Source organism: Dromiciops gliroides, chromosome 4 (genome assembly GCF_019393635.1).
Source record: "Dromiciops gliroides isolate mDroGli1 chromosome 4, mDroGli1.pri, whole genome shotgun sequence".
NCBI lineage: Eukaryota > Metazoa > Chordata > Mammalia > Microbiotheria > Microbiotheriidae > Dromiciops > Dromiciops gliroides.
Window position 1 is genome coordinate 8415171 of NC_057864.1, and position 13176 is coordinate 8428346.

General features: G+C 47.6%; 1 protein-coding gene across 3 annotated transcripts in view; it reads right to left on the bottom strand.

Moving 5' to 3' along the window:
• CTH (cystathionine gamma-lyase) overlaps positions 1-10417 on the bottom strand; it is a 34905-nt gene extending 24488 nt beyond the window's left edge. The window contains exons 1-2 of one of the 3 annotated variants that reach the window (XR_006356302.1): positions 10023-10417; positions 338-419 (exon numbers count right to left, since the gene is read on the bottom strand). Coding sequence is in view for 2 of the 3 variants with exons in the window: in XM_044001335.1 (XP_043857270.1) it covers positions 338-419; positions 10023-10190 (250 nt within the window). In the remaining variant the exon portion in view is untranslated. The remainder of the gene's footprint in view (positions 1-337; positions 420-10022) is intronic. The other 2 variants (XM_044001335.1, XM_044001334.1) reach the window with 2 other exon arrangements.
• Between the last annotated feature and the right edge of the window lie 2759 nt (positions 10418-13176).

Here is a 13176-nt window from a genome sequence, read left to right on the forward strand (position 1 = left end):
AGAGCCCACAGTCTCCTCTTTAAAAGGAGGGGTGGGACTAGCCCAGGAGCTCTTAACCAATTTGATGAGTCATAGACCACTAAGGCAATCTGGGGAAGTCTATGGAGAGATCCTGTTTTTTAAAGGCATAAAATAAAATTTGAATTTTATTGAAACATACTGATCAACATGGAAAGACAGTCCAAAGACCCAGATTAAGAACCCCTGGCCCAGACAACCACTAAGGCCCTTCTCCATTTCAAATGCTCTGAAGTTCTATTCACATTTACACGTCAACCTCGACCACCTTGGGCCTCACATATTGTTGGAGAACATTCCAAAAACATCAACTGCTTACAGTATTTAGCGCCATCCAGAGAGGCCACCACCTTCTCCAAGCAATTCCGGGTGGGATTTCCAGAGCGACTGTATTCAAAACCCTAAAGAACAATCAAGAGAGTTGAGGTTTAACTTTTGTTTTATTTTTTTAATGAGAGTGATTCATTAGAACTGGAGTCTTCCATAGACAGTCAGAGACAGCCAAAATGCCCTCCTGCATGCCATCTCATTGAGCTTTGTGGGTGTCTGGGTCTTTAAGGGATGCTATTGGAAAGGAGCTTATGTGACTGATGCTTCTACGCTGTTTTCTCAGGCAATAAATCAAGTCTCCAAGAGTCTCCAAGACCCCAGGAGCCAAGTCTCTTCTAGGATAGATCAACCTACAAACAACAGGCATCCTCTCCCCAGCCACCACAACTATCACTGTGTGCACCCCTGTACACCAGTGGCCATGCCCTGGAAAAGATCTCTTGTACCTCTGCAGTTCCCATCACTCTCCCTCAACCCTCCTCCCCGGCCCACTCTATCTACATGGTCTCAGACATGCGTCACTTGACTCTTTGGGCTCTTCCTTACAGAAAATCCCTTCAATTCATTGATTAATCAAATCATTAATACCACTGTTCAAAGGGCACCACCATTAGGGGGTCTTTGGTCTGAGAGATGGCCACTGACCATCATTTATTAATCACCTGCCAGCCTATTAATAAAATGATTAAATTGCCCAGAAACTATGTCTCTCATATATGTGCTATGTCCCCCATTAATATGGAAGTTTTCTAAAGGAAGGAACTGTCTCTCCTTTTATATCCATAACTCCCCCCCCACCATGTGCAGCACAGTCCTTGGCACAAGTTCACTTCATACTTTTGCATTCACTCATCATGCAATTTTGTTTTTAATCTGAAGGCAGCCTGATCGAGTGGGCTGCAGCTCACAGGCTGAGCAAGCAGGAGATAAGTGGAGGCCAGTTAGCCAATAGCCAATTGCCCCAAGTCTCACCCAGTCCTCTACATTGGGACTAGTACTCTGGGCCCAAGATAAACACACCTACCTCATCTCCTAACCATCCTTCCAGATCATTTCTTTTTCTTTTAAGTGAGGCAATTGGGGTTAAGTGACTTGCCCAGGGTCACACAGCTAGTAAGTGTTAAGTGTCTCAGGCCGGATTTGAACTCAGATACTCCTGACTCCAGGGCCGGTGCTCTACCCACTACGCCACCTAGCTGCCCCATTCCAGATCATTTCTGTCTAATACCACAACCTCCATAAGATGGCAGCATGAAATAATGGAGGTCTGCATGTAGAATCAAAGAGCAACAGCTCAACCAATCAATCAACATGCACTTATTAAGTATTTTTTATGTTGCAGGTGCTGTGCTGGATACAGAGACAAAAGTGAGCCACATCTTCCTTCGGAGGGGGAGAGATACATGCATTTTATAAAATATTCAGGGGGGAGATGGTAGCAAGTGGAGGGAATGAGGAAAGGCCTCGTGTCAAAGGTGGCATTTGGGGGAAGCTTCTAAGAGAAGTGAGGAGTTGAGTTGTACATTTTGAGGTTTGCAAAGCACTTATGGAATCATCAGCTAGACCGGGAAGAGGCCTTGGAGGTCGTCAATTCCAACCCCCATCTCTTTAGAAATAAGGACACTGAGACCCAGAGAGAGTAAGCCACTGTCCTCAGGTCACATGACTAGGGAGTCCCTGAGATGGGATAGGAACCCAGACATGTTTCTAATTGCAGTGCTGATTCTAAACTAGGCAGGATCACACAGGATTCAGCAGTCATCACCATAAAGGAGCAGAGAGCTTGAAATATGCTAGCACAGAAGGAAAAGGATCTAGGCTTACAACCAAGAATAATTTGCCCAGCAAAACAGAGTATAATTCTAAGGAGAAACAATGTAGCTTTAATGAAAGAAGGCTCCCAAACATTCCTGATGAGAAGACCAGAGCTGCATAGAAACTTTGAAGTTTGAACCCAAGAGTTAAGATAAATACTAACAGGTAAGCATGAGTGAACAACCCTAAGGGACTAAACAAGAATAACCCTATCATCACCTGGGTGCACAGAGGGAATCTAACTTGACTGAAATCCTGGGAGTCTTTGATCTTAATGAGCTTAAAAGTATAGAAAGGGGGAAACTGACACATAATTTGGGTGAGCAAGTAAAAGACTGTATCAACAGAGGAAGTGGGGGGCAGTGGGTGACACTTGAACCTCAATCACTTCTGAAGTGGTGAAAGGAAGGGGAAGACACACACATACAGAGAGATACAAATGTGTGTGTGTGTATAAAGACGTACACAAGCTTTTGTGTGTGTGTTTGTGTGTGTGTGTGTGTGTGTGTGAGATCCTGGAAGAGATTAGCAGTATCAGAACTCTTGCTGAGTAGGAAGTGTTTTTATTCCACTTCTCATCAGGGCAAGGAGGCACCCTTAGGATGCCTGGGGAAGTGATGGTTGAGCTTTCTCTCACTTTCCCTTAAGCCCTTTGAAATTGGCCACTTTCCGGGGCAGCTAGGTGGCTCAGTAGTAGACAGAGCACCAGCCCTGGATTCAGGAGGACCTGAGTTCAAATCTAGCCTCAGACACTTGACACTTACTAGCTGTGTGACCCTGGACAAGTTACTTAACCCCCATTGTCCAGCAAAAACAAAAACAAAAACAAAAGAAATTGGCCACTTTCTAGCCCAAAGCAAACAGCTTCTGACACAGGAGCCACACAAGAAGCACTTTCCTGTGCACTCTTGAGGAGTCAGAGCAAAGGTCAGAGCCAAGGCGATGATAAAGGTGAGGATGAGAAGATGCCTCTGCAGTCACTTTGGCCAGATCTAATGAAACCAGTGCGTGTTGTCAAAGAGGGGAAAGGAGAAAGGCCAGGCTTTTGGTCTTCCCAGACATCTTTCTCCAAAGAAGCGGAAGTGAGGATATGCTACACAATAATGATACCATGTAGCAAATACTTAGACATGCATTTATCAAGAGCCAGAGTTCACTTTTTTCTCCAGTCATTATCATTCTATCAGAAGGGAATACACACTTTCAAATCTGTATTTTCTGTAAGTAGTTGAAGAGGGACAGGAAGAGGGGTTGAATGGGAACTAACTTTGGAGTCAGGATGACCTGGGTTCCAGGGCAGCCTCTGATGCAGAATGTAAGCCCACTGCAGGCAGACGCGGTTTCATTTGGGGGTTTGTGTTCTCATTTCCTAGTGTAACATCTTGCACATAGGACACATGTATGTGTACTGCACTACGTGTGGACTATCTGGTGCCTGGGCAGCAGCAGCCTTGAGAACCCAGAAAGGACTGTCAACAAAGGTTTGTCCCCCAGTGACAGTGATGATTCCTTCCCAATCATAGCAATTTCATGGTACATGAGAAAGATCTCTGGCTTTGGAGTTAGAGGAACTGGCTTTAAATCCCACCTCCAATGTCTATTCCTTTTGTGACTTGAGAATATCAGTTCAACTCCCCAAGCCTCAGTTTCTTCATCTGTAAATTGGTAAAAGGGACTAGATGGGGGGGGGCAGCTAGGTGGCGCAGTACATAAAGCACCTGTCCTGGATTCAGGAGGACCTGAGTTCAAATCCAGCCTCAGACCCTTGACACTTACTAGCTGTGTGACCTTAGGCAAGTCACATAACCCTCACTGCCCAACCAAAAAAACCCCCACAAAAGGGACTAGATCATGTCTCAGTTCCTTCCACTTCCACATCTGTGACCCTATATCCATGAAGACTGACTGGTCTCTTTCTAATGCTAATTCCTATTGCAAGGGCTAGGAATAACACTCATGCCCTTCATGATAATAGCTAGTGTGTATTAATTGGGTGCTCCGAGTTTTGCAAAGTAGTTTACATATGTGTCATCTCATCTGATCCTCAGAAGGAAAAGGCATCTAATGCTAGTAAGGCACATTTCTCCAGGATCTGAAGGCTTAAGAAGTGCCTTCCTCATGGGGTAGGGGGTGTAGACATTTTTTGCTATTTAAACAAAGAGAACACCTGTTCCAACACTAGGAAAATTCAAAGTATTAAAAGAAAGAAAGAAAAAAGGCAGTCTCAACGTCATTCAATTAGGGAAACACTTATGAACTGTCAGATACCATTCAATAACAAAGACATTTCTAACAATCAGTTGTCCATCTTCTCAAGTAAAGCCAAACGATTTCGGCTCTTAACCTACTTGTGGTCTTGCAAATGGACAGTCATGTTGGAAAGTCAGATTCCACACCTGTTATCAAGTGCCAGCTATATGCAGAGGGAGAGGCAGCTGGTCCAGTGAAAAGAGCTGACCTAGTGGCCAGGAAGACCTGAGCTGAACGCCTGCTTTAGACATACACTGCTGAGTGACCCTGCACAAGTCACTTAACCTTTCGATGTTTCAGGCAGCTTTCCAAGTTGCAGATCTGTATTGGTTAAAGATACTTTTCATATTGGGAGTTCCCTAAACCAATGAAATCACAGGTCTTAACCTCCCCTTCCCTGCCTCCCCCACCCCCAAATGCACCAAGTATGGAGCTAGGAAAGATAAATAAAAATGTATCCTGTGCCTTTGAAGTTTATAATCTGGTAAGAGAGATAAGCATGGTCCATAGGACACTTATATAATACAAATTGGAATATAATAAGTGTATGAGAGGTACAAAGTTCTGGAGATACAAGAAGGGAGGGGCCACCTCTCTCTAGGGAGGGGGGTGATGATGATGACCAAAACAATAATAATAGCTAACACAGCACTTCAAGATTTACAAAGCACTTTAAACACATCCTTACACCTTCACAACCACTCTGTGGCAGTTACCATGATTATCATCCCCATTCTGTAAATGAGGAAACCAAGGCTCGGTGCCTCGCACAGGTAGGTGCTTCATAAATGCCCTACTACATTCTTCTCAGAGATACAGATGAAGTAGATTTGTGAGCTGGGTTGTGAAGGCAACACTTGAAGGGACAGGAATTTGCAGACTAGAACAAGGAAAGGGCATTCCCCCCAAAGGAAGCGCCAGCTCTTGTGTGCTATGGTCCTCTTGGACAGTCCACGGACACCTTAGAATCATGTTCTTAAAGGTATAAAATAAAATACATAAGATAACAAAGGAAACCAATTATATTGAAATCGTTATTAAAATATTTCTCAAAAACAAGTTTCCAGACCCCACATTAAGAACCCTTGATCCAATGCAACCTCCTTCGCTTTGCCAAATAAGGAAACAGACTCAGCTCTGGGAAGTAAACTGCTCAAGGTTTAAGGGTTAGGAGAGAGCCGTCATCGTCACCATTGTCGTCGTCATCCTCCATAGCACTTACATGGTGCTTTAAGTTTGTAAAGCACTTTACAAATATTCCCTCGTCTGATACTCATAACAATCCTGTGCTGTCGGTGCTGTCATTATTCCTTTTTACAGATGAGGAAACTGAGGGAAACAGAGGTTAAGTGACTTGCCCCTGGGGCACAACGGCTAAATATCTAAGGCTGAATTCAAACTCAAGTGTTCCAGGCTCCAGGCCCAGTCCTCTATCCCCTTCACCATAGGAGATGCACCTACTAAGAAGGGAGTGTGATACAAAGCACTTTACTATGTGCCAGGCACACTGTACTAATTGCCAGGAATACAAAAAAAAAAGGGGGGGGGGGGGAAGAACCACAGTCCTTGCTCTTAAGGAATTCACAGGAAAACAACTATGTCAGCACAAAATGAATTCCAGTTAAATTGGAGCTAATCTCAGAGGTCAAGGTCACTGTGAAGAACTTGGGAAATAAGGTAAGAAAAGTCCTTTGGAAACCTTGGTGCTTTGATACACAAATGTTATCAAGCTTTGACCTGTGTTTGTTACCGGCCTTGAATCCAGGCCAAGAGCTCTATCTTGATTCCATAAGACATGGAAAACCACTGACCGTTTTTGGACTAGGGAATGACATTTTAATTTAACATTAAAATTAATCTGTCTACACCACATAGGATGGTTTGGGGGTGGGGGGAAGAGAGGTGATAAGAAACAAGGGCCCAGGTAGCTAGAAAGCTCTCTACCTCATACCCTGGGGCTGGGAGGGAAGGGCTACACAAACAAGTGACTGGCTCAAAATAACAACCAAGCTATCCCAATAGCTCAAGTGAGAGAGGGAAGGTCTGAACACAGGTTGTCATGGATGAGTTAAGGAACACTGGAAGCAAAAAGGGTAAGGGGAAAGAAGCAGTTGCATCCTGTTCCCATGTGAATTCTTAGCTCCCACCCAAATTCACATGATCTTCTTACAAGCTCTGCTCCGCCACCCTACTTATGCAAAAGCCTGCACCCACAAGACATAAAGTCCAACCCTAATTTCAGCCTGTGTCACAGTCCCTGAGCTGCGGGACCCGCTGTGACTCAAGGAGTTTTGTTTAGGATGCAGCAGGAAGCTATGAGGCATGTCCTGCAATGACTTACAGCAGGAAGTATCCTTGTAGCTATTAGCAAACAGGTGGAGGTGGGGCTGGGCAACACCACACACAGTGTCAGATTTTTTGATGTATTGATGGGTTTGCTGGATTTTTTTCCCTTTTCCTCTTTTTCTTAAAAAACATTAAAAGTGAAAGCTTTCTGGAGAGGAGGAGGGAGAAATAAAGGCAGAGATCTAGGGGATTGTAAAAAAAAAACCCACAATATCAATAAAATTCAATTTTTTTAAACAAAGAAAACATTGATGTTTTCCATGCCTTCCTACCCTGCTCAATTCCCCCTCACTTTGTTCAGCCTCTCATGCTTTAGGTAGCTCAGTGGCAAAGTGGATAGAGTATGGAGCCTGGAGTCAGGAAGACCTGAGTTCAAATTTGTCCTCAGACCTTTCTTAGCATCCACCAGGTGATCCTGGGTGATTCACTTCACCTCTCAGCTTCAGTCTCTTCAGCTGTAAGGTGGGAACAATAAGAACACCTAGACCGCAGGGCTGTGAGGACCAGTCACAAAATACTGTTTGTAAAGCACTCAGCCTAGTGCAGGCCTGGTACACAGCAGGTGATACACAAATGTTTATTTCCTCCTCTTCCTAAGTTGGTTTCCAGGGGCTAACTAGATATGCAGAGACTTCATCCCACCCCACTGCCCAGGCTTTGACCTGGAAGGCTTCAGGAACCACATGTGATATGGAAGAACTCAGTTCCCCACAGCATCCATGGCTTAACACTGTAATGATTGGAATGACGCCACCTGCTGGAGACTTACTGTAGAAGAGTTCCGCCCATGAAGCGAAGGTCTTTGAGGGCAAGACCAGGAGTCTTTTCTTTGGCGTCAGGAAGTGACGCGGGCTAGTGGGAGGAGGAAGGAAGAGACTGGCGCTCAGTCTCAGGCTCTTTTCCTGGGGACTCTGGTGGAGAGTGGAGCTAGAAATGTGCTCTCCCTTTAATAGATAGAAATCTAGGCCTTTCTCTCTCTTTACCAAATTCTTATTCTCCTTAATAAATGCTTAAAAGCCTAACTCTTGCTAAAGCTTATAATTTATTGGCGACCACTCATTAGATATTTTAGACAGACTAGCTAGAATTTTAGCCCTTAACAACACCCACCTGGCAAAAACCTGTCCTGCAAAACCACAGGTCTCTTGACAAATTGTTTCCAAGTTTCTTTAAGAATTCATTTATTTAGCTCTGTGCAGGAGAGGGCAAAGTTTAAGAGCCTAGTGGTAAAAAATTCTCTGTTCCCTTGTCTCCTGAATAAAACGTGCTTCTTGCAAAAGTGAAAAGGGTAGTAGAGTCATATACCCCAAGGAGCCCCCGATCAAAATTCCCCATGTATACCAATAAATTCATAGTAGCACTTTTCATGGAAGCAAAGAGGTGGAAACAAAGCTGCCCATCCATGGGACTGGCTCATGAATATCAGGGAAGATAACTCTGCTGAGAGAAGCGATGAAGAGGCTGAAGAGAGAAGTATAGGAAGAGCAGGATAAACTGAAATGGAGTAAAATATGCAGAACCAAGACAAAGATACAAACAAGACAGGACTGAAAATGAAAAGAAAACCCAGGGATGTGAAACTATCATAGCCAAGCTTAGCCCCAAAGAAGACACAGGAGAAAAGCTGCTTCCCCAAGCCAGTAACCATTTACAACACTTGACTTTCTGTCAATATGTAATGAAGAACATCCCACCTAACGTGTGGCCTTTGGCACTTGGTTCTTGGGAATGTGGCCCCATCTCTTGCCTTGCAGGGTGTCAGTGAACAGGCTAGAAAAAGCAGTGTCAATATTTCCAGAACAAAAGAAAGCAACAACTTATTCAGACACAGCTCCACAGGGGCATAAGGGAGGGCCCTTCAAAACAGGAGGAAGTCCGGGGCTGCTAGGTGGCACAGTGGATAAAGCACTGACCATGGATTCAGGAGGACCTGAATTCAGCCTCAGACACTTGACACTCACTAGCTGTGTGACCCTGGGCAAGTCACTTAATCCTCATTGCCCCACCAAAAATTTTTTTTTAATTTTAAAAAGGAGGAAGTCAATCTAGGAGCCCCCCCCCCCCCCCATGGCTTCCCACCAAAACCAGAGGCTTCCTGGGCTTGTTCTTACAGGCTCCAGAAATCTTACCTGTTTCACATGAACTTTACAGCTTGTGGGAGCCCGAGCACTCACACATATTCACAGCACACACTCACCACCACCACCACCCCCTCCCCCATCTCCCCCTCCCCCACACACCCTACTTCGATGTCCACAGAGCTCCAGGGAAAGCCAGGTCAGAGGGAAAGAAGCTACTTAACCAGCAGGAAGTCCGAATTCACTAGCTGTTTTACTAGCATTATCATCACCACCACCTTCTGTTCTCTGGTCAGCTATTTTTGACTTCCATTACATGTGTACTGTGCATTTGACTCATTACTGCTTCAATGAGCTCATTCAAGGATGCCTTGACTTGGTTTTGCATTGAAATTTTAACAAAACATGGATTTTAGTCTAAGGGTAGCAGATACTGAAACATACACTGGTCACCTCTGAAGCAGCCGGCATTAGGGTTACTGTGGCAAAGCATTGTAACTATGAGTCCAGAGGTCTCAGTTCTAATTCCAGCTCTCCCAAGAATTCTCCGAGTGGCTTTGGGAAATCCATTTACTTTTATCTCTGTCCCCCTCCCCCCTCTAACCTCTCCTCCTTAATCCCTTTATCTCTCTCCCCCAACCCCTTACCTCCTCTTCCCCTAACCCCTCTCCTTCTCAGTCAGTTTCCTCCATTGTCAGTTAAGGACTAGATGAAAGCGCCGGGTTTGAAGTCAGGCTATGGGTTCAAATCCTGCAGTTGATCAATTTCTCCCGTTCAGAACTTGAGCCGCTTCAAAGAAGCTTTTGCCTCTCTTTGTATGCCCAGATTTCATCACTGTCTAGCACGTGGTCAGCGCTTAATAATACGTGCTTATTGACTAACCGGACGAGTGCCTTTCTGGGCCAGTTTCACAGTCGGTAAAAATGATTAAGTTTGGACCAGGTGACTTCTGGGATCGGAATTCGGGCTCAGACGGCGACCTGCCCTGATGCAATGGGCGCCGAGTCTTGCCCAGCCATCCCTCCCAGCTCTCCCACCACGTGGGAAATGCCCTCCTGCGAGCCTCCGGAGGCTCGGGCTTTGAAAGGCGTCCCTCCGGCTCCCCACCCCTCCCTTCTCCCGGCCCGGCCCCCCCTTTCCCGGAAGCCCCCGCCTGGGGTGTCGGGGGAGGATGGGCGCGCTCACCGAGTGGTTGCCGGGCGCCTTCTGCTTGAAGGTGGTGGACAGCGAGATGGGCGGCACCACGGCGTGGGAGGACCACTGCTCCGGCTCCTGGCCCGCGTGGATGGCGTTGGTGGCGAAGTGCGGGAAGGGGGCCCGGAAGCCTTTCTCGGGGGCTTCTTTCTTCTGCATTCTGTGCTGGGGAGGGCAGGGCGCTCGGGTCCCGGCGGGAGAGGAGGAGGAGGAGGAGGAGGAGGAGGAGAAGGGAGGACGGCGGAGGGAGTGAGCTGGGGCGCCGCAGCAGGAACAGGAGCAGGAGCAGGAGGGGCCAGAGGACGAAGCCCTGCGAGCTCTCGGACCCACACAGACCTACAGGCTCAGATGGGCGGCCCGCGCCGCGAATTACTACTTTATGGGCCAGTCCCGGTCACCAGCGGGGCGGAGATTGCGCTGTCCAATGAGGAGACGTCCCCAGCGAGCCCCCGCAGCTCATTGGAGCTGCACTGGAGGCGTTGCCTTGACGTCGGCAGCAGCCTCCAACCTGGGGTCAGGCCCGCCACCCAGTCTCAGATGCTGGGGTCCGGAGTGCGGAGCCCACCCTGAAAGTGGCTGGACTAGTCCCACCGCCCGAGGCCGGCATTCCTGGGGAGGTTCACTTCGGGGATGGGAAGGGGTCGGGGGAGCTTTTGGAACCGAGCGCCTGTCTGGCAAGCCGGGGGAAATGAACTTCCAGGGAGCCGAGGTCAAGGTCACCGACGCACCTGCCCCACCCCGTCCCTGGCCTAACGCCCACCTACCCTTTGCCCCCAACTATGTGCTGGTCTTGCTGAAAGAATGCGATTGACCTGTCACCCCGGTCCAGGGGGCCGGGATACTTACGAAAACAGTGACCTCAACTCCCAGGCTGGCGGCTTGAAGTTCTCATTAATTGATCTTGTTCTGCGTCGACACACGCTGCCCACCCCGCTCTGAGCACTTGGGTTGTGGAGCACCCCCTTCTCTTTAGACTTTCTCTGCTTTGGATTTTCATAATGACGTTCTGTGCTGCTTTCTACTCTGACCTTTCTGACCCCTTCGTTCAATCTGCATCTATGTCGAGCTCATTCAGCAGCTGTCTACTGGACATTGTGAACTGTTTGTCCTGTAGACCCCTCGAATTCCACGTCGCCAGCAGGACTCATCTCCCCGACGCCCTCGCCCCCCTCCTCAAAAACTCTCTCCTCCTCTCAACTTTGCTGTTGCTGCTGACGGCACCCTCCTCCCAGCCTCGCTTGTGGAGTGCCTCGCTTGGCTGCGCAGTCTCCCAGCCCTCACATCCAACGCTATTTCCCCCTTCCCAGCCTTCTCTAATATAAATTCCCTTCCCTGCCTTCACACAAGCACGCCTCTGTCACCCCTCTGAGGCTCTAGCAAGTGGTCTCTGCTACTTACACCCACACAATCCATCCATGGTAGAGGATTTACCTTGTCACTCCCTTACTCAATAAACTGCTGGGGCTCCCGTGGTTTTCAAGAGCAGACATAAGCTTCTCTGTTTGACGTGCAGAGCTCTTGACAAGCTGGCCCCTCCCTGTTTCCTAGTCTTGGTTTGCTTGATTTCTCACTACTCTCCTAAAATCTAGCCTGTTCCTTGTGCCTCTGTGCCGGCCAGGGCTAGAAGGGTTTCCCTTCTTCCCTCCTCCCTCTTAGAATCCGTGGCTCTGTTCAAGACTCAGCTCCAAGGCAGCCAGCCACCTTCTCCTGGTCCGCCAAAGGACTGGAACCTTCCCTGGAGGGTGATCTTAGATCTTATGCGAGATCTCTTGTGCACCTCATTATTCCCATGCTGTCTTCTGACCAGAATGGAAGCTCCTCAAGGGTAGGCATAGTTTCCCTTTTTTCTTTCTGCCCCAGCATTTAGCACATAGGAAGCTGCTGTGCTGGTGGCTCGGCTCACTGGCTTCTGTGCCGTCCCTCTCTGCTGCTTCCCATCTCACAGCCCTCCTTGCCCTTATTAGCACTTTCTCATTCCCTTCCTTCTGTTTCAAGTGTCTTTGTTTCCCAAGGCTTGGTCTCTCCCAAAGCTTTTCTCACGGTGTTTTCTCCCTTGATCTCATATGCTTTGATTGGCCCTGGAGGCCAAATCTGATCCCCCCCCACCCCCACCCCGCCCCCCCACACACACACACACTCCACCAGTTACTTTGAAGATGAGGGCCTGAAGCCCAGAGAAGTGAAGGGATTTGTCCAAGATCACACAGCTAGTAAATGGAAGAGCTCTCATTCCTTTTTGTTTGGACCTCACTGCCTGGAGAGGTGACTCCCAAACTTGGGGGACCAATCCTAATCAGGTCCTAGAAGCTCAGCTCTCTGCTCCCTTCCTCCTACCTTTGTCTCTGTTCTACCATCCTCTCAGCCTCCCAGGCTCCTATGCTAGCCCTTGGTGGACTCTTCCTTGTCCTACATCCCACCTGCTCTACAAGTTTCCAAGTCCATCATCACACAACCAGGTCAGGCCTTCATCACTTCTCCCTTGAATTGCTGTAACAGTCTCTAACTGACTTCCTCTAATCCAGGCCCTTTCCTCCCCCGGCCTCTCTTTCTTTACCTGTTTCCCAAAATAATCCTCCTAATATATGTCTGATCATATCATATACCCATGCTCAAAAACCACCACTGATTCCCTATTGTCTATAGTGCACTAACTCATAGAACTCCTTAGCCTGGCATTTAAGGCCTATCCCAATCTGACTCCCATCTGCTTTTCCAGCTTTCTACCACCCACCCACCCCAACTATGGTCTGGTCAAACTGAGTCTAGGTAGAGCCTGGAATACAGGACTTGCCAGTTCTTGACCTAAGCCTGCTATCCCCCACCATACCTTCCCACAGGCCCTACTTCATGTCTCCTCATCTTTCCCTGTTGAAATCCTGTCATTCCTGCTAGAAGCCTGCAGAAAACATGTTGCCTTTGGAATCCGAAGAGCTGGGTTCAAATTCGGACTCTTATATTTACTACCTATGTGACCTTGGGCAAGTCACTTAATCTCTCTGAGCCTCAGTTTCCTCACCTATGAAATGGGGAGGGGTTTGGGCTTAATAACCCCAAAGGTTCCTTCCAGCTCTAGGTCTAGATTCTATGATTCTGGCACCTGGGGTCTGAACTTGAAAAAAAAAAGTCCATCATCTTTTTTGTAGGC